Here is a 19468-nt window from a genome sequence, read left to right as displayed (position 1 = left end):
AGAAAGTCTAAAGGATAGAAGGGCATGGAATTATGTATTTCAAGCCCTGGAAGAAAATAAATGCCAACCAAAATTACTATAGCCAGCAAGGTTATCCTTCAGAATTGATGAAGAAATAAAGACCTCTGAAGAAAAGCACAAACTTAGGCAGTTCATGACCATCAGACCCACATTACAGAAGATACTTAGTGGAATCCTACATTCAGAAGTGTATTCAGAAGAGAAAGAAAAATACAATCATGAGAGCACAGGAAAGAATAAATCTCACTTCAAGAATGGACAAACAAGTAGAAAGGAATTAAATATTATCAATATAGTAAAGTATAAGATGAATAAGAGGAAGAAATAGACATAAAATATTCAAAACAACATGAAGAAAATCAACACAAGAAAGGAACAACTATATACCTTTCAATAATACCCCTGAATGTAAATGGTTTCCATTCACCAAAAGAAAGATGCAGACTGGTTGAATGGATTAAAAAAGAAGAGTCAACAATATGCTGCCTACAAGAAATTAAAAAAAAAAGAATGGAAAATTATATTTCAAGCAAATGAAATCTGAAAGCAAGCAGGAGTAACTACACTTACATCTGATAAAACTGACTTTCAAAATCAGAAGAGACAAAGAAAGTTACCACAAATTTTGAACAAGGAAACAATCAAGAAGATAAAATAATTATAAACACATATGGACCAAATGTCAGGAGCGATTGAGCACTACCTCACATAAAGGAAAAGATAGCCATATTACAATATGATTATACTAGTTGACTTCAGTACCCCGCTATTACCAATAGCTACATCATCCAGACCTCCCCCACACAAAATCAACTAGTAAACATCAGAATTAAATTACACTTAGACCAAATGGACTTGATCTACATAATATTCTATCCAGCAGCTGCAGAATAAACATTTTTTCATTAACACATGGAATTTTTACCAAAATTCCAAAAAAAACCCTCTGAAATAATTTCTTGGTATTATTAGATCACAATGGAATGAAACTAAAAATCAGTAAGAGATACCACTGAAATTAAAAAACACGTAGAGATTGAATGACACCCTTTTTAATGGGTTCTTTCAAGACAAGAGGGGATTTTTTTTTAAGAAATTGGAGAAATTTAAAAATTCCTACAATCAAATCAAAATGCAAATACAACAAAGAGACCCTGAATAGGCAAGTCAATCCTGAGCAAAATTAATGAGGCTTGAAGGCTTCATGATTTCTGATTTCAAAATGTACTATGGAGCAGTATTAATAAAAACAGCATGGTATTTGGTATAAAAAGACATGAGGACCAATAGAACATAATACAGGATACAGAAACAAACTTGACACAGGTGCCAAAAACATACATTGGAGAATAAAAAACAGCCTCTTCCACAAACAGTGCTGGGAAAACCATATATTCATACATTAAAGATTGAAACTAGACCCCTATCTCTTGTCCCGTACAAAAGTAAACTTAAAATGGATCAAAGACCTTAATGTAAAATCTGAAATTTTGTAACTGCTAGAAGAAAACACAAAAGAAACACTCTAAGAAATTGGCACAGGCAACAATTTCCCAATCAGGTCTACAATAGCTCAGGAAACAAAAGTCAACAATTGAAAAATGTGATTACATCAAATCAAAAAGCTTTTGCATAACAAAGAAAATAATCAACAGAGTGAAGAGAGAACCTACAGAGTGGGAGAAAATCTGTTATCTATTCATGTGACAGAGGATTAATATCCAGAATATATGAAGAACAAAAAAACCCCAAACAAAACAAAAAACATAAAAAAAGCAAGTAATCCAATAAAAAATAGTCAAATGATCTGAACTGACACTTGGAAAAAAGATATGAAAATGGTCAATAAATATATGCAAAATGCTCAATATCTTTTGTCAATAGAGAAATGCAGAACAAAACTACATTGAGCTTTCATCTCACCCAAGTCAGATCAGCTATTATCAAAAACAAAAAACAAAAACATGCTGGTGAGGATGTGGAGAAAAAGGAATCCTTACATACTTTGGTGAGGATGTAAATTAGTATAACCACTATAGAAAATATGGAAGTACCTCCCAAAACAACAAAAAACAAAACTAAACTAAAAATAGCAAAAGATGGAACTACTATATGTATAGATATATTTAAAGGAAATGAAGTTAACATGCAGAAGAGATATCTGTATACCTATGCTTATTGTGGCAGTATTCATAATAGTTAAGATGCAACCAGCTTAGGTGTCTGCCAACAGGTGAACAGATAAAGAAAAGGTAGTATCTTTCTATCTATCTATCTATCTATCTATCTATCTATCTATCTATCTATCTATCTATCTATCTATCTATCCATCTATCCATCTATCTATCTCTCTCTCTACCTACCTACCTACCTACCTATGTGTGTATTATTCAGCCATAAAAAAAGAATGAAATCATGACATTTGCAGGAAAATGGATGGAACTAGAGAACATTATCTTAAGTGAAAGAAGCCACACGTAGAAAGATAACCACTGCGTATCTTCCCTTAAATGTGAAAACTTAAAAAAGAAGGAAGAAAATGATGGTATGAAAGTAAAATAGGGACTATTAGGCAATGGGAAAGGGCCTGGAGGGAGGAAGTAGAAGGGAGAGTGGACATGATCAAGGCATGGTCTATGCATATATGGAAATATTCCAGTGAAACCTATTAAGTTGTATAATTAATATATGTTAATATTTTTTTAAAATAAAGAGAGAGAGAAAGAGAGAGAGAGAGAGAGAGAGAGAGAGAGAGAGAGAGAGAGAGAGAGAGAGAGAGACAAAGGATAAAAGAGGGGGGGGGGGAAGATGGCACAATTCATCCTATCTGGGAAAACTGAAGAAGGCTGCTTAGAGGAAGTTGAGCACACCAGGGCCAGGACAAGAGGAGTTGCCAACAAGAGAGACGGGGCAGAGGCAGGCAGGGGAACATGGGAAAGTGGTGAAGTGAACTACAAAAGCATTAGAGGTGGTGACTTATTTCTAATAGCTGCTGACACTGGAAAGCACTTACATGTGGCGGGCAGGGCTCGGGCTGCTTTGCATACAATTTCATTTATTCCTCATAACAACTCCAGGCAGTAGGAACTACCATCTCCCACTTACAGAGAAGGAAACTCTAAAATCTGGGAAGTTAAACAACTTGCCCAAAGTTCCTCAGCTAGTGATCAGGGTGGCCAGCATTTGAACCTAAGCAGGCTGGCTCTAGTTTGAATTAGTAACCACTATCTTGTGGATTCAACACAGGCCTTTAGTTTTGGCAGAAGAGTAATGAAGGAAAATATGACCATGAATTAAAGAGTAAAAAGAAACAGAAAAGGTGAGCTGGTAGGAATTGCCTATTTTTCCTCATAAAGTTGTCTGAGGGCAAAGGCAAGAAAGGAACTAAGCCAGAATCTGAGTGGGAGGGAAGAGGTAGTCAGACATGCCATCTGGCCAGCATCCTGCCCTTTGGGGAAATGGTTCATCTGTCATTCTATGGGCTGGGAATGTGGGGTAGGGAGTACACACTCTGCCATCCTGTCTCAGAAAGGCATATAACCTGGGTCTTGTCCAAAGTCACAGGTTAACAAATCCCGGACCTAGGGATTTGTTCATGAAGGACACATCACCCAGTAGGGCAAATTTGTGACCCTGAAAGACTTCTCTATGGGGCTTTTAGGAAATAGAAAAATTGTTTTGTTTTAAAAAGCCAACAAAAGCCACTTTCCCCTGAATGGAGACAGCCTGCTTGAGAAGTAACACAGCGCATGGAACAAAGGACAGCTAGGAAATGGTGAGCCCCAGTGTTCTCTCTAGAAAACTATCTAGCCTGAAGCCAGATCTACCTGTAGGCTTTCCAGCTATACAGTACCATGTACTTCTTCAACACAAGTTTAACTGGGGGCATTTGGGGCTTTGTCTTTGTCAAATGCGATCAGAAGAGCTCTGACACACTAGCACAATGTCATCACCCAATCCTTTTGTCAAAACCCTTCTGAGCAGCATCTTGTCCACTCGTAGGGATCAATATGGCAACAGGAAAAAATGGGAGGCTCTGTGCCTTTCTGAGTTTTAATTCCCTCTGAAAGGATGCCCTTGACAGAGGCCACAGGTCTGAACTACCTCTTATCTTGCAGATACCTAGAGGGCTTTGTATCAGCTTCCTAATGATAGTTATTGATGCTGTCTCAGGACTCTCAGACACCTGCCTTGACTCAGGAAAGGATATCCTCACCCCTGCTACATATCCTGAGTGTCCTATGGGCCAAGACCTCATGATCTGCACTAGCAACATGCCTGCCCTCTTATTTAGTTATTACAGACATAGCATCCTGGGGCATCTGCTATATCCCCCATTATTGGGATTGGGTACTCCACAGAGATTTCAGGGAGTTGCTTCTCTACCACAATTGGGAAGTTTATGGATTTTACCTTGGGTTTAGTTTCAGAACGAATTAAAGACAAGAGGCTTTGGACAGCTCACAGACCTCTGCCAATCTGAAAGTCCCTTTACTTTTATATCACCGAAGTCACACAGTCCCTTCCTCATTCGAGGTTTCATCAAAAGTAATTTCATTGTACTTCACCCTCTCTAAATTATTTATCCATACCAATTATATGTGAGGAAGAAACCTGGCTGGTTATTCCTTGTGTGTTCCTAATTTGAATTTTGACTCAGGCAATCTCTTGTCTTTCTCAAAAGACTGCTTTATTTCCTCATTAAAGCAAGAACACCTCGAAATCAACTTCCTTATTAATCTAACTTTGTATACTTTCCTCCAAAAAAAGAAAAAAAAGTTGAATCCTTTCAAGATCAACCTACTCAATGAAATAGCAATTCATCATTCTCCCTATTTATACCCCGCTCTTCAAACATACATTTCAAGCCGGCAACTAGCAGCTAGCATTTGCAAATTCTTTCCTCAGTTATTTTGTCACGGCAGAAAGCAGAAGCGCCCTTAACTCAATCACTCTCATTGCCATTTGCAAAAGCTTAAACTCACTGTTTATTCAAGATGTCCTATTAAGTAGAAAAGAAAAAAGAAAAAAAGAGGGAAGGATATTCCTGTCAGGGCAGAGGCTGGTAAATCCTGAAATTATAGGTCTTACCTCTGGCCCACTATTGTGCCCCAGGAAATGGCTGCAGGGTCTTGAAGTCTAGCCACAAAGAGCCATCACACTGAAGGAACCAAGTGCATCAGGACAAAGGCCACTGTTATGGCGTGGATGTAAGGTATCCCCCCAAAGCTCATGTGTAAAACAATACAGAAGCATTCAGAGGTGAAATGATTGGGTTACGAGAGCTTTCACCCCATCAGTGGATTATTCCCCTGATAGGAATTAACCAAGTGGTAACTGAAGGTGGGTGGGGTGTGGTTGGATGAGGTGGGTCATTGGGAGCGTGCCTTTGTGGTATACATTTGGTGAGCTGAGCTTAGCCTCTGTGCTTCCTGATCTTTGCTTCCCTCCTTCACATTCATCTGCCATGATATTCTGCCTCATCTTGAGCCCCGAGGAATGGAGCCAGTATGGACTGAGACCTCTGAAACCCAAATAATCTTTTCCTCCCCTAAAATTGTTCTGATTACTCGTTTAGTCACAGCAGTGACAAATCTGACTAAAACAGACATCTTAGCATTTGACCAGTTATCCCAGAAGACCTCTCTGCTGCTTTAACACTGGATAAGACACTAAAGCTCTGCATAGTTTTTGGGTGTGTGTGTGTGGAAAGGAGAATGAAAAAGAGAAGAAATACAAAATAAATTGAAATTCCTGCCAGTTCAGTTAGTTCTCCCAGGCCTGAGTGGGCAGAATGTGATTCAAAGCTACTACGTTAGTTTTAAATCTTTCTCAAGTCTGGTGTTCTTTGCCCTCTCTAATGAAGATCATAATTAGTAGGCCATGAACTTTATTTACCACTGTTTGCTTCAGTATTTTTTAATCTCTTCTTTTAAAAAAGTTCTATGTTTATAGACATTTTACAACCCAATTTTCTTCTTTTCAAAAATATCAATGTTGGGGCTCAGTGGCAGAGCACTTGCCTAGCATATGTGAGGCACTGGGTTCAATCTTAAGTACCACATAAAAAGTAAACACACAAATAAAATAAAGCCATGCTGTCCATCTACAACTACAAAAAAAATAATTAAAAACAAATATCGATGTACACTAAATTACAGAGAATAGAAAGACAAATCCCCATAAACCCATCAATTGGCTTCAATATCAAGATTTTTGTTAGTTTTATTTCATTTAACATCCCACATATTTTTTTTCCTAGAGCATTTTAAAGCAAATCTGAGAGATCATTCTACTTGTGTAATATCAATAAATATTGTTAACTGGACATTTTAAGATTGCAGAATCACAGTGTCTCTATCATGCCTAACAAAACAAACAACATTTGTTAATTTAAAACCCAGTCTATGTTAAAATTTGCCTGACCATCATAAAAGACATCATCTATAATGATTTTATTTCAAACACAATCCAAACAAGGCCCATACAATACATTCTGTAGTCTTATATAAGAATAAGGTCATGGAACAGTCACACCTACATTTAAATTATTGTGCAGAAATGCACAAGAATAGTCTTATTTGCTGAAAACACACTTTGGGAACACAGAATCTGTGCAAACCTGAACAGGCACCACAACCATTGAAAATTTAATTCCTCCTGAAACAGCAAAGCAAAAATTTGAGCTTTGTATAGCAATAGCAAACTAAATTTCCTTTAAATGATTTCTTTTTAAACTATAGATTTAGTCTATTTCCCCATCTCAAGTTGTCTGCCACATGGTCTTGTTTTGAAGTATTTAGGGCACCTGCTTCTTGGGCTGTTGGAGTTTTATATTTATGCACACAGAACAGCCTGCTAGGGAAGTATTGATTTTTCTACAGCAGTTACAAGATGCTGTGTTTGCAAATGTGGAACAAAGAGCTCACTTTATATTTAGTAGGAATGTGAGTTCATTTAAAAATAGAGAAAAAACTTAACCTTGCAGTAAGATGAGGGCCAAAGGTGGGACACAGTAGTGAAGTCTAACCTCTCTGCAGACTATTCATACTAGTACAAATACCAACAGATAAATTTTTTTTGGGGGGGGGAAATGTGTATTTTCCCCTTCTCTTGACAGAGTTTTTATAATCCTTCAAGTTAGAAAAATGAAAATGCTGAGAAATAGCATAGTTAGGAAAAGGTGTTCACTTATCACTAGTTGGTCTTTATTCTTTAAAAATAAGTTATTAAACCCAAACCACAATGTGATATCACCTCATACCCATGAGGATGTTGACTATGAACAACAACCACCTTAGAAAGCAGCCAAGTGTTGGTGAGGAAGGAACCCTTATGCTCTGTTGGTGGGAATGTAAAATGATGCAGCAGTTATGGAAAATGATATGGTAGATGGTTGAGTTAAAAATAGAATGATGATCACATGATCCAGCAATTCTACTTCTGGGCATATGCCTGAAACAATTGAAGGCAGAGTCTCAAGGAGATACCTGTAGACCCATGTTCATAGCAGCCTTATTCACTATGGCCAAAAGGTTGAAGCAATCATGTATCCAAAGATGGATGAATGAATAAAGAGAATGCAGCACATTCATACAATAGAATAGTACTCAACCTTAAAAGGGAAGGAAATTCGGACACACATTACAACATGAAAGAAACTTGAGGGATTCTGCTAAGTGAAACAAAAGTCACAAAAAGACAAATACTGTATTATTCCACTTAAAGTACTAAGAATAGTCAAATTCAGAGCTAGAAAGTAAAATGGGCTGGGGAGGAAGGGGACCCAAGAGTCATTGTTGAATGTGTATAGAGTTTCAGTTTAGCCAAGCAAAAAGAGTTCTGTAAATGGGTGGTGGTTGGAGGTGATTGTGTTATAATGGGAGTGTCCTTAATACCATGGAATGAACTAGGAAATGGTTAAGATGGCAAATTTTATATGTATTTTACTACAATTAAAAATACTTAAAAAATTATTTCAATCATGTGATAGGATAATGTTGTTGTGTCGAATGCTCCAGATGCAATGGAGACAAGGAGCATAATTCAAAGTTTCAATGAAGGGCAAAAGCCTTTCTGTCCCCCAAGAACCACTGCTGTCTCCTAAGGGGGGGAAAAATTCCTGCCTTGTTTACCTGTGGGGTACCACTGGTTGTCTATACACAAGAAACCTTCTGGTTTTCTTCCTATGTCCCCATCGAGGCCTCATATTCTTGGGCTGAAGTATAAAAAAACAGAACCTTTTGATTCACCCCCATAAAGTAAAAAATGGGCACTTTTGACCCTGACTGCTCAAAAGCTCCAAGACTGAGATGAAAGAGGAAGAGAAGGTGCAGCTTGTGTTGCCTGCTTTTGTTGGCTTAATAAATAATTAAAGGGTCCAAATATTCAGGAAGAAATTTAAACTTTCTGTAAGTAAATAGTCATAAAAAACATTCAATACTACAGATAACTTGTTATACAAGTTTAGAACTACAAAATATTTCAAGCACACCCAACTGAGTTTGTCTACTAGTTTGGTGGCTACGGTTAAAAACAACAACTGGAAATTTTAAGTAGTTCCAGGTCTCACAGGTTGAAAAGTTGCTCACAGGTTATTTTCTAGGGGATGTAATGACCAGATTTGAACATCCTTCAGCTTTCTATTTATGTCTGCCAGTACTGGGGACTGATTCAAGTGGCACTTTATCACTGAGTCACATCCCTAGTCCTTTTTGTTTTTCATTTTAAGAAAGGGTTTCACTAAGTTTTCCAGGTTCATCTTGAATTTGCAATCTCCTGCCTCAGTTTCCTGAGTTGCTGGGAATATAGGTGTGTGCCACCACATCTGCTCCACTTTATATTTAAGAGCACTTTAGGGAAAAAGCCAAGTCATTGCCAGCATATGTAAGAATTCAACACATCTAAGCTAAACACCAAAGACAAAAATCTGATTTTAAAATATTGCTCAGTAAAATTGTATTTCCAAATTAGATCAACCAGCAAAAGCCTTTCAGGTGGTAAAAAGTGTATTTCGTCAGACCAGACATTTCCTGTACTCAACTTATTTTCTAAAAGTAAATGTTCTTTGTATCTATTAAAAAGTACTGAAATTGTTAATTTATTAACTCATACAAACTTACTAGCTTTTGTTTTTGTTTTTTTTTAAATATTCATTTTGTAGTTGTAGTTGGACACAATACCTTTATTTCACTTATTTATTTTTATGTGGTGCTGAGGATCGAACCCAGGGTCTTGCACGTGGTAGGCGAGCGCTCTACTGCTGAGCCACAACCCTAGCCCCCGGAACTTACTAGCTTTACTAAAAGACAGTAACTTTATCAGGATTTCTTCTGGTTCCACATATAATGGAAAAAAGTTTAAAATGCAAGTTTTTAACAGTTGTAGACCCCTCTTTCCTGTTTCCCAAATAACTTGCACATAGTCAATACTTTATGAGTTACTGGTCTATAAAATTAAAACATGAAAATGTATAAATTCTTCAGCATTCAAATATTAAATATGACATTCTTATAGGCATATAAATTATATCTCATATATTTTTGTTATAACTAACATACCATAACTAGTTTATTTTGATATTCCTAAGTAATATAAGCCAATCTGAAGCTTATAAAATTGTCTAAATAGTTCACTGAATATTTAATTTTTCTTATCATTTTGCAAAAATGTATGCTGGAAAAGGGGGTTTTAATATTTTTGAACACATTCAAATTCTATCTGTTTTATACTAGCAACTTTAAAATTCACTTCATGTTTTGGAAGCTTCAGAAAAGTTAGGACACAACTTGGGAAATAATACAGAAACCAAGGAATGACATGAAAATATATACTCACCCTACTCTTGAACTATATCATGCTGGGGATTCAAAGGTGTATATAATGAACATTCTCTAAGAGAGTGCTAGACTGTGAGAGAGCTAGTCGTTAGAGCTCTAACAACAGAGAAAGGGAATAATTGTGTATAAAGCAGGGCGGTTCTAGTCAAGTGTGTAAGAGATACTTGGAAAACTTGCTAACACTAAGATTTTTGGGTGGTCTCCCAAAGATTCTATCTCAGTAGGTCGTGGTGGAACCAGACAATTTGTATTTCTTATAAGTTTTCAGGTGAGACTGATGCTGCTGGTCCACTTTTGAGTAGCGATGTTCTAAAGATACTGCATGATGAACTCTATGTGCTTAAGAGACTTTCTACCATCTCTAGATTTCTCAGAAAAACAGAGAATAATTTAACATAAAAAATGGAGGCAGAAATATTTTTGTTTTGGAACAAAGACAAAATAGAGAAAAAAAAATTTGTATGCCTGCTTAATTTTGCAGACCAAGGGACATAAGCCTCAGTGCATAGCTATCGTGGCCCAGACAAAAGATTTATGTGGAAATCATTACACACAGTAATGCTCAGATTTATACAAAAGAGAAAGCCTTCCATGTTTCCTAATATTTTAGTAACAAACCAAATATGTCTTATATTTATCTTGTAATTGGCTAGGAAAAGAGCTAAATAATCATGACTCTCTTTAAACACCTCAGTGCCTCAGTGCAAAATACTTTGGAAATTAGCTTGCTAAATTAATGCTAATTGTAATATGGATTTATAAGGTCCATGATCTGCTTTTGAAAAAACAAGGACACAATCAACCAAATATGAAGACTAAGAGGAGCATTCTTCAAGTAACACAAACATTTAATGCTAATTTTGAACTGAATCTAAAGACAGATCATGATTTATTCTGGCTGGCCTTTCATAGTTGGAGGCTATTTTGAAGATGATAACTTCCTTTTTCGTATTATTTATCTGTTCGTTCGTTCGTTTGTTCATTCATTCATTCATTCATTCATTCATTCATTCATTCATTCATTCATTCATTTTACTGAAATCACCACCAAGCACTGAACACAGGGCTCAATTATATATAATGAGGCACCCTCAAACTGCTATGTGTATTTGAGGGACAAACATATTCTAGTCAAAAATCACTCTGTAATAATTCAAGCAAAATGATAATGGTTCTATTTTCACTTACAGAAAGCAAATTCTGCCATTTCCAAATTGTTATTGGATGAGCCCAAGAAAGAAGGTATGCTCAGATCATTATATATTCAATTTAAATAGGTCAATCATTTTAATAAATCACAAGGAGGGATTAAAATGCAATAATAGTTAATGAATACTAGAAACTTATATAGTTAACATACCAAATTAAATGTTATAAATCTGGAGAATGATGCCAATGACTTTTAAATCAATTTGTTTCCAAAATATTACTCTTTTTTGTGCAACCAGATCTATGCCATCAATTTGCTGGAATAATATGCTCTATCTGCTGTGGCAGATTTAACAAAATTGGATCTAACAGTCTCTTAGCAACCACAGATGCTTTTAAAGTCCTTTGGCTATACTCTTTATGACACAGGTCAATGGTCTGAAGGGTTTTAGAGTGATGATGTTTAAGTCAATGTTTCATGAAATTTAATCTAAATTTATGATGATTCATAGCCTCAATTTAGACTTCTAGAGATTTTGAGTAGTTATAGTCTCCAATTACCCTCTAGCTCATTGCTAGAAATAATGGGTATGTAATGCTGGAGTAATGCTAGATTCTAAAATTTACCATTAATTAATAATGAAACACATAAAGGAAAGGTGATTTTTCAGACACCAATTTAAAGAATTAGTTGTAACTTTACTCACTGTCAAAATGCCAATGGACTTCCTATAGATATTCTTATTGATTTCGACACTTGATTTCAAATGCTGTCATTAGTAAATTTCCTTCTTCATTTGTATACTTGAAAGTACAATGATAAGCTGTGCAATGGTAGAGGTTTCTCTTTTCATCACTTACCTAGGTTCTGCCACATGCTGAAAATCTCACAACCCATTGTCACCCGCATGTCACCATACCTGAAATAGAAAAAAGCAATCCTGACACAGAACCTCCAGAACAAAGAAGTATTTGTGTTTCTGTAGAATACAATCTATCATTCTCAATTAAAAGGCAAGACATTTTTAATTAAACATGTCTAATGTACATGTCTTTATGTCTCTAAATCAATTCTTTACACAAATATTTCAGTAAAATGAATCTGTTTCATATTTTTTGATGCTATAATAATTTTGAATCCTGAAAGACATGGGATAAAAATGTATAAATAAGTTCAAAAATTGCTTATTGCCCTTTTGGTTACTGCTATCGCACTAGTGATTTCTAGTTATGGACCTTTTGGTTCGTGAGCCATTTGGAACAAGCACCTTCTAGAAGTTAACATTCCCACCTGAACACACCGTGGTACTTACTTTTCTAACACCTTTTTCTTTTTGGAAGGTGTGAACATCTCCAACTGCAGACACAACTGGTTTATAAAAATGACTGCAAGGTAAAAGTAGGAATCCCAGATCTAAAATAAGAGCAAGATATTTAAATACTATTGTTATAAAAATCTTTTTAGGTGAAGTGACACAATATCTTGGATTTACTTCAGAAGTGGCAAATGGTTGGAGGTAGAGTTGAAATAAGATTCAACTTGATAACAGTTAAGCGTGGAAATGAATATATGGAGGCTTATGATACTATTCTCTATTCTTTATAAATCTATGCTTTAAATTTTCTATAAAAAGAAGTAAACACATAAATAATGTCTACTTAGATATTGCTTCAAAGCTATATCCCAAGTTCCATAAGCTCTTGAGTAGGTGCTAAATGGAAGATGTTTTGTTTCTCTTATTTCTGTATCTCCTGTGAGACAGAGATATAAGATGGGTTACTTTATTCCTATATGAATTCAGTCTTGGAACTACTTTTAATGTAGAACTTTAAAAAATGCATATGCTTCTTTGGATATGCTAATTGCTTTCAATTCAGGCAATACTTAAAAATTCCCTGCCCAGAAAATCTTTTGAGTCTATATTTTCTTATACCAAATACGGAATAAGAAATAGATCAGAGTATAATTTCCTGAAATAAACATTAAAAATGTGTAGAACTTCTAATGAAAAAAAACTATGTCTTAATTGATGCCATGTAAAATTATAGACAATGAGCTATAAGAAATATGGGAAAGACTATCTGTAATATGTAAAGAGTTCTGACAAATAAAAAAGAATATGATAAAGCCACAAGCTGAGCACAATAATACACATCTGCAATTCCAGATACTTTGGGAGTCTGAGGTGGGAGGATCTTAAGTATGATCCCAGCTTGGGAAATACAGTGAAACCCCATCTCCAAACAAACCAACCCAGGGAAAACAATAAACAAAAGTCAAGAACAGAAAATTCACAAAATATGAACTTCAATCAATAACTAGTAACTAGTGAATAACTAATAACTAGTAAGAAATTGCGAATTAAAGCAAAAAAGATGGTCCCCTTATCTAACTGTTGGAAAAAGCTGCCTCTTCTAGTGTTGGGTAGACTTAGGAAAATAGGTAATCAAATACAACTGACTCAACCTTTAACTTAACAATTCCACTAATAAGTATTTATCCAAAGAAACAATTAAGAACATATGCCAGATTTGGAATGTATCCAAAAAGGGTAGTTGTATAAGAATGAAATAGAAGATAAAAATATCGAAAACTAGAACTCTGATTTTGAAATTTTGACATACTATTATGAGAAATGATTTAAAGAAATATGCAATTATTCAAATCCCATTGGTTTTTATTGTATTTGTGCTTTTTTGATAGTTTTTAATTATCCATTAAGGGAAATTTTATTAAATGCTTATTTATGAAAAATGCTATTCAAAAAGGATAAGACACAGAGATGCTTAAACAGAACCACACTGAGAAGAGAATCCACCATCGAAAATTCCTATCTTTGTTTGTCATTTGAAAAAAATAGGAATCAAGAATTTTTAGGCACCTAGGTCTATCACTTCATATTATAGTATACAGAGAGCTCTGCCTGAAAAAAAGTTTTTAGAAATATTTCTTATTTTTTCATTGATTAGTTGTAAAACATAGGAAGCTAGAGGAGTAAGGAAATCAAGCATTTACTTCGTAATTTTTTCCTCATATAAACTACTTTAAAAAATTCTTGAAAACATTATGTTCTAATTCTTCTTTGTTATGCAACTAAATCATACAGAAAAGAGCAAGAATTATTACGTATACCAACAATAAAGATCTATCTTCTTTTAAGTACTATTGATCTCCATCAAGCTGATACTCATTATTATAGCTCTGCTTGTGTGCAAATAAAATGAAAGTGTTCTAATACTATTTACAGTTAAAATTAATATAGGGCAAGGAAATATATTAGTTAATCTTACTAAAATGCAATACAAATCTTTTAGCCCAAGTGAGACAGTCATCTAAATGGATACTTACTTTATAATCAAAGTTTTCATTTAAGAAGTTCTTGCGAAGTGCATCTGAGAGGTATAGAACTGTTGTAATAATCACACTAGTGAGAAAAAGAATAAATTATAAGTTGAAAACTTAATTTTAGTAAAAATCAATTAGTACATAAGAATAAAAAGTAACTAAGATAAAAGAAAAGCTCCTTCAGTAAACATGTGGGTGTCAGATAATTCACAAAAGAGACATCAGGCAGAAGGAAAAAATATCTCTCACTGAAGTTAGTTTCCTTGTAAAGCAATACACAAGAAGATTCAGGAATTCCAAACAGAAACACATTAATATCACAATGTCTTATAATATTTTTGTTAATTTTTGAACAAGGCAAAATGACTTAATGGAAACCTAACATTCCTTTTGATTATCATGAAAGAAATGGAACCTAAAAATGAAATGATAAAATATATGATGAATTTATTAGATGACTTTTTTTTTTTTTTTTGCTGTGCCCCATTTAAAGTTTAAGAGGTTATACAAGAATTATAAAAGGCAGTTTCACTCTCAGGGCAATAAGACTTCCAATAATTATAAAATTGTCTGTAATCCAGGACTAAACTGTGTAAAGCTGATAATATTCGAGCTACTCAGAGAAAGGAGTATTTCTAGTACAGGAGAAATCGAAGAAAGCCTAACCTAGGGGTCATATACAGCATATGTATCTTGCTGGGAGATTAATACAGGATTTGGTGAATTGTCTTGCCTAGTTCTAAAGTTCCATAATTTGTTCAAAATCTGCACATTTTTACAGCCAAAAAAGTATTTATTCAAAATTGAATTGTGTTTTCAACAGGTTAATTAAATGTTAGATACAGCATTATACTGAAATAATATAAATTAAGGAAAAACACAGAAATGGTGGATATTTAAAACTTCTTTGGCTTCTTCTGAGATGCATACACAACACAGTATTATGATGTGATAAGGCCCAAATTCTCATTATAGCATTTAGAATCAAAGGAGATGGCTACAAGACCCTAGGTAGAATGAAACAAAATGGCACCCCACCAAGTTTACACCTTGGTACTCATATAGATTAGAAGAATATTTACTAATAATATTTATAGTCTTTGAAAGACATGAATGTTCATTATTATCTGCTAGAAAATTTATTATTTGATCTTTTTCTTTCTGTACTTGGGATTAAACCAAAGGGCATTTAACCACTGAGTCACATCCCCAGCCCCTTTTTATGTTTTATTTAGAGACAGGGTCTTGATAACTTGCTTGAGCCCTTGCTAAGTTGCTGAGGCTGGCTTTGAACTTACTATCTTCCTGCCTCAGCCTCCTGAGCTTCTGGGATTGCAGGTATGCCACCAAGCCTGGCTCACTATTAGATCTTTCTTGTTGGTATGGAAACATTATAATAAGCTAAGGGGTTGGATGGTTGAATGTGGAAGTTCAATTTAAAGAAAGGGAAAGAGGAGTAAATCACCATTTCTAGGCATATGCTCAACCATGAACAGACACTGTCTTACCTAGATGTCATTTATACCTCTGAATGAATCTTGGTATGAGAGATAATAAAGAAAAATCTATGAGACTAAGAAACCATTTCTGTGGTTTCTTCAGCCCCCAAAGTGGCAGCTATTACCAGTAAATTTCATATTAAAGAGACAAATTGCCTGCAAATTTGTGAAATTTGTGAAAGTGACAATTTTTCATAGACACTGGCAACACCAATAATGAAACTGAAGAAATGCTGATGCTGTTGGTCCCCAACTCAGCCTTTGAAGAACAAGGCTCTAGAGAGGCCTAAATCAGAAAAAATATTCCAACAAATTCTGCTTCAGCATTCTCCTGACTTCTAGAATTTTAGCAGAGTCTTATGGCTCTTTAATGCAGCATGCAGTCCTTATTTCTAGACTCTTATTGGGGCATCTTTATCATTGAGCACAAAGGGGCTTAGGCTTATAAGATTTTCATGAGTTTTGGAAAATATTGAGACCTGAAAAATGTTATGGAACCAAATTGTGAAATAAAAACTAAAAAAGGGGGGTTTAATTACATGTCCATAGACTATATTGATGAGTTTCATTAATTTAACATTTATGCAATTTTTACTATGTTAAAAATTACAGGTCACCTTTTAATATTTCATAAGAATCCTCAAATTTGCATAAGTGCTAAGAAATCATAGCCAATCAAAATTAAGTGATTGCCTCCTAGGCCAAAATTTAAGAGATAAATGTAAAAAATGATTTTAATATTTTTCTTCAGCAAAAATATCTACTGTGGCATGTAGTTTAATAGGCATCCAAAAGTAAGACTTCTCAGGGCTAGAAAGATCTTAAAAATGACTCTACTTCAAAAGATTCTCATTTATGCCTATAATTTTCAGCCCAAGTTCCAGAGGTAGCTTCCAGAGCTTTCCATGGTAACTCAGTATGGAAATACTGCTTCCTAGCAGCCAGGTCTCTAAGCCAGTTGCAAGTATTCATACAGCTTTCCTCCTTCATTGTGCTGAGTAACTGTGGAGTCAGGTGAGGGAAGTTTTTTTTAATTGACTTTTTCTAATAAATCTAGAACCATGTGGCTCCTCTGGTTTTATTTATTTTTTTACTCATGACTCAGTTTCTGTATATGGGATTATTTCAAATCTTGGTGGTCCAACTCAACAGCCAAGAATAGTTTGCAATCTGCTCCCACAAATGATCAAATGACTGATTTCTGCCACAGAAACACAGGCACAAGAATCACTTCTGAGAACCACAATTTGTGGATGCAGAATGATAAAATCTATACAGGAAAGAGGAATTGATACACAGGAAATAAGTTACTGCTTCAAGATTTTCCAGTTGTCATCTCATTCTGTGATTCAGGAATTATCTTCAATCATCCACTCCCACCTTCCCTGGAGAAAACTCATCTCCTATAATTTATCCTTTTGAAAGCTATTGCATCCTGGTAATCTCAAGCCCAAGCCCATTGCCAAAAATCATATATAGACTTAGAGAAACACCTTATGGATGAAGTGCGTATTAGCAATGTTGATGTTTACACAGTAAAAACCTAAGAAAACCTAAATCTAGAATATGGCTTCATTACAATCTGGCACTTTAATTGACGGCAACAGCAATCAACACAGACACTGAGGGCAGAGGAAAATCTTGGACAGTCACCAAGGGAATTCATGGGAGACAGCAGTTCTCAAACTGCGGCATGCGTGAGAAAGTTGCAAAGAAACTTCAGGGTCTCACGCCACCTCTGAGCAGTGGGTTTACGATGGGGTCTGGCCAGGTGATTCTGATGCCTGTGGTCATCCTTTCCCATTTAGAGGAATGGTATACAGACAGAAGATACAGAAGGATCAGAATGTAGAGAACAAAGACATCTGGGGAATTTGGCCTTGTTTCCCACTATACTGCCATGGGCCTAGGCTAATAATTGTTGGTTGGATGACTGAAGCCTCCTCACTACATTTGAATCTATGGTTTATTATACTGATTTACCAGATTAGGTAATCTTAAAGTGTGAACTCTGTAAAATGTTTAATATATCAGATATTTTAAAGGACACACTGAAATTAGGCAAAGCTTATGAGAGGAGGGCACAGCCTCAGGCAAAGCTGGGAAGGAGGAAACTAGTGACTTTGTTTCCAATCCATGAATCCAATCCATGAAGCATGCAGTGTGGAAGAGGCAAAGAGAATTAGGAAAGACTGTAGTGATCTGCAAACTCCACTAGGAGGCACTGGTAGACAATCAGTCACGTGGCAACAGTCTTTATTTGGACATACCAGGCCAAAGCCTTAAGAAAGCCTTTCCTTTAGGTTTCCATTCTCTCTACTTCACTGGGAGATGCAATGTGCATGGAATTCATGCCAAAGTGTTTGTAATAACTATTTATGTTAGATATAATTCTCACTGTATTACATAGTTTTGATAAAGATCAATATCTTATTCTTCCCTCTCTCACTTATAAGGTTTATTACACTTAAAGAATAACTATCCTTAGGAAAAACAAAAATGAAGCAACATCCAGTGTCAGTGGATGGCCAATGAATTATCTATTCCACCGTTCAACTTTTCAGAGTCCCTATCACATCCTTTGCCTTCCACCCTGTAACTATGGACAATGCTCCTTGTTTGAGCACAGCTTTCCTTGTGTGTACCAGGTAAGTTTTCTTTGTGTGCTACTCTAAGTGTGGAAAGCTTCCTTCATTGAGAAAGTCTTATTGAAGGAAGCAATGTCAGCTGAACTTGACTGCGTGCTTGCACAGTGGATTTATTTTTAGGTATGAGAACACTGTGGACAGAGACACACAGCAATACTACTGTACTCCCCTCATTAACCCAAAGGTGTTTCTGTATTAACTGGGCCATTCCTATTAGTAAATCTAAATGCTACAATATCCCCTATTTTAAAAAAAGAATTCTGGTCCTCATGTATCCTTCCAGATATAGCTTCATTTATTCCTTTTTATAGCAAAGTTCTTCTAAAGAGCTGCCTATAATTACTGCTATCAGCTTCTCAACTCTTGAATTCACTCTAATCAGGCTTTCATCTCCACCATGCCACTGAAATAGCACTCGTCAAGGTCACCAGTATTTATTTACATTGCCAAATCCCAAGGTTAGCTGTTGGACCACATCACCCCCAACCTCCCAACAGCTCTAGATGTTGGTACGCTCCAGGGCTCACACCTAAGTCATTTCCTTTTCTGTCTACACTTTCCTCCTGTGTGCTCTCATTCAGTTCCATGGCTTCAAATCCTAGCCATATGCTGATGACCCTCAAAGTACATCTTCAGCTGCAATCTCTCCCCTGAGCTCCACCCAAGCACACGTTAGCTTTCTCTTCTACATCTCTACCTGGATATCTAACAACATCTTGAACTTAGGTTCAATGTAGAATTCTTCACCTCATTCATCACCTTACCTACTCCTCTTTCATATTTTTCACCTAAGAGAATGGCACCACAATTTGTCCTTTTGCTCTGGCCAAACAAATTCCAAGGACATGTTTTCTTTCTCCCGTGCACATCAATTCATCTGCAAGTTCCACCATCCTTATGGTTGAAATCAACCTTCTCACTACAGTCCTTGCTAATCACATGGCCTGCTGAGAGCCATAGCCAAGT

The 19468-nt window shown here is 35.7% G+C and overlaps 1 protein-coding gene across 4 annotated transcripts in view; it reads right to left on the bottom strand.

Moving 5' to 3' along the window:
* Dock4 (dedicator of cytokinesis 4) overlaps window positions 1-19468 on the bottom strand; it is a 437803-nt gene that overhangs the window by 60779 nt on the left and 357556 nt on the right. For all 4 annotated transcript variants that reach the window (XM_078040061.1, XM_078040058.1, XM_078040060.1 and 1 more), the window contains exons 28-30: window positions 14359-14434; window positions 12323-12423; window positions 11871-11929 (exon numbers count right to left, since the gene is read on the bottom strand). In XM_078040061.1, coding sequence (XP_077896187.1) covers window positions 11871-11929; window positions 12323-12423; window positions 14359-14434 — 236 coding nt within the window. The remainder of the gene's footprint in view (window positions 1-11870; window positions 11930-12322; window positions 12424-14358; window positions 14435-19468) is intronic.

Source organism: Ictidomys tridecemlineatus, chromosome 2 (genome assembly GCF_052094955.1).
Source record: "Ictidomys tridecemlineatus isolate mIctTri1 chromosome 2, mIctTri1.hap1, whole genome shotgun sequence".
NCBI classification, from domain to species: domain Eukaryota; kingdom Metazoa; phylum Chordata; class Mammalia; order Rodentia; family Sciuridae; genus Ictidomys; species Ictidomys tridecemlineatus.
The sequence above is the reverse complement of the archived record's forward strand: the minus strand, read 5'-3'. Positions and strand labels throughout refer to the sequence as shown.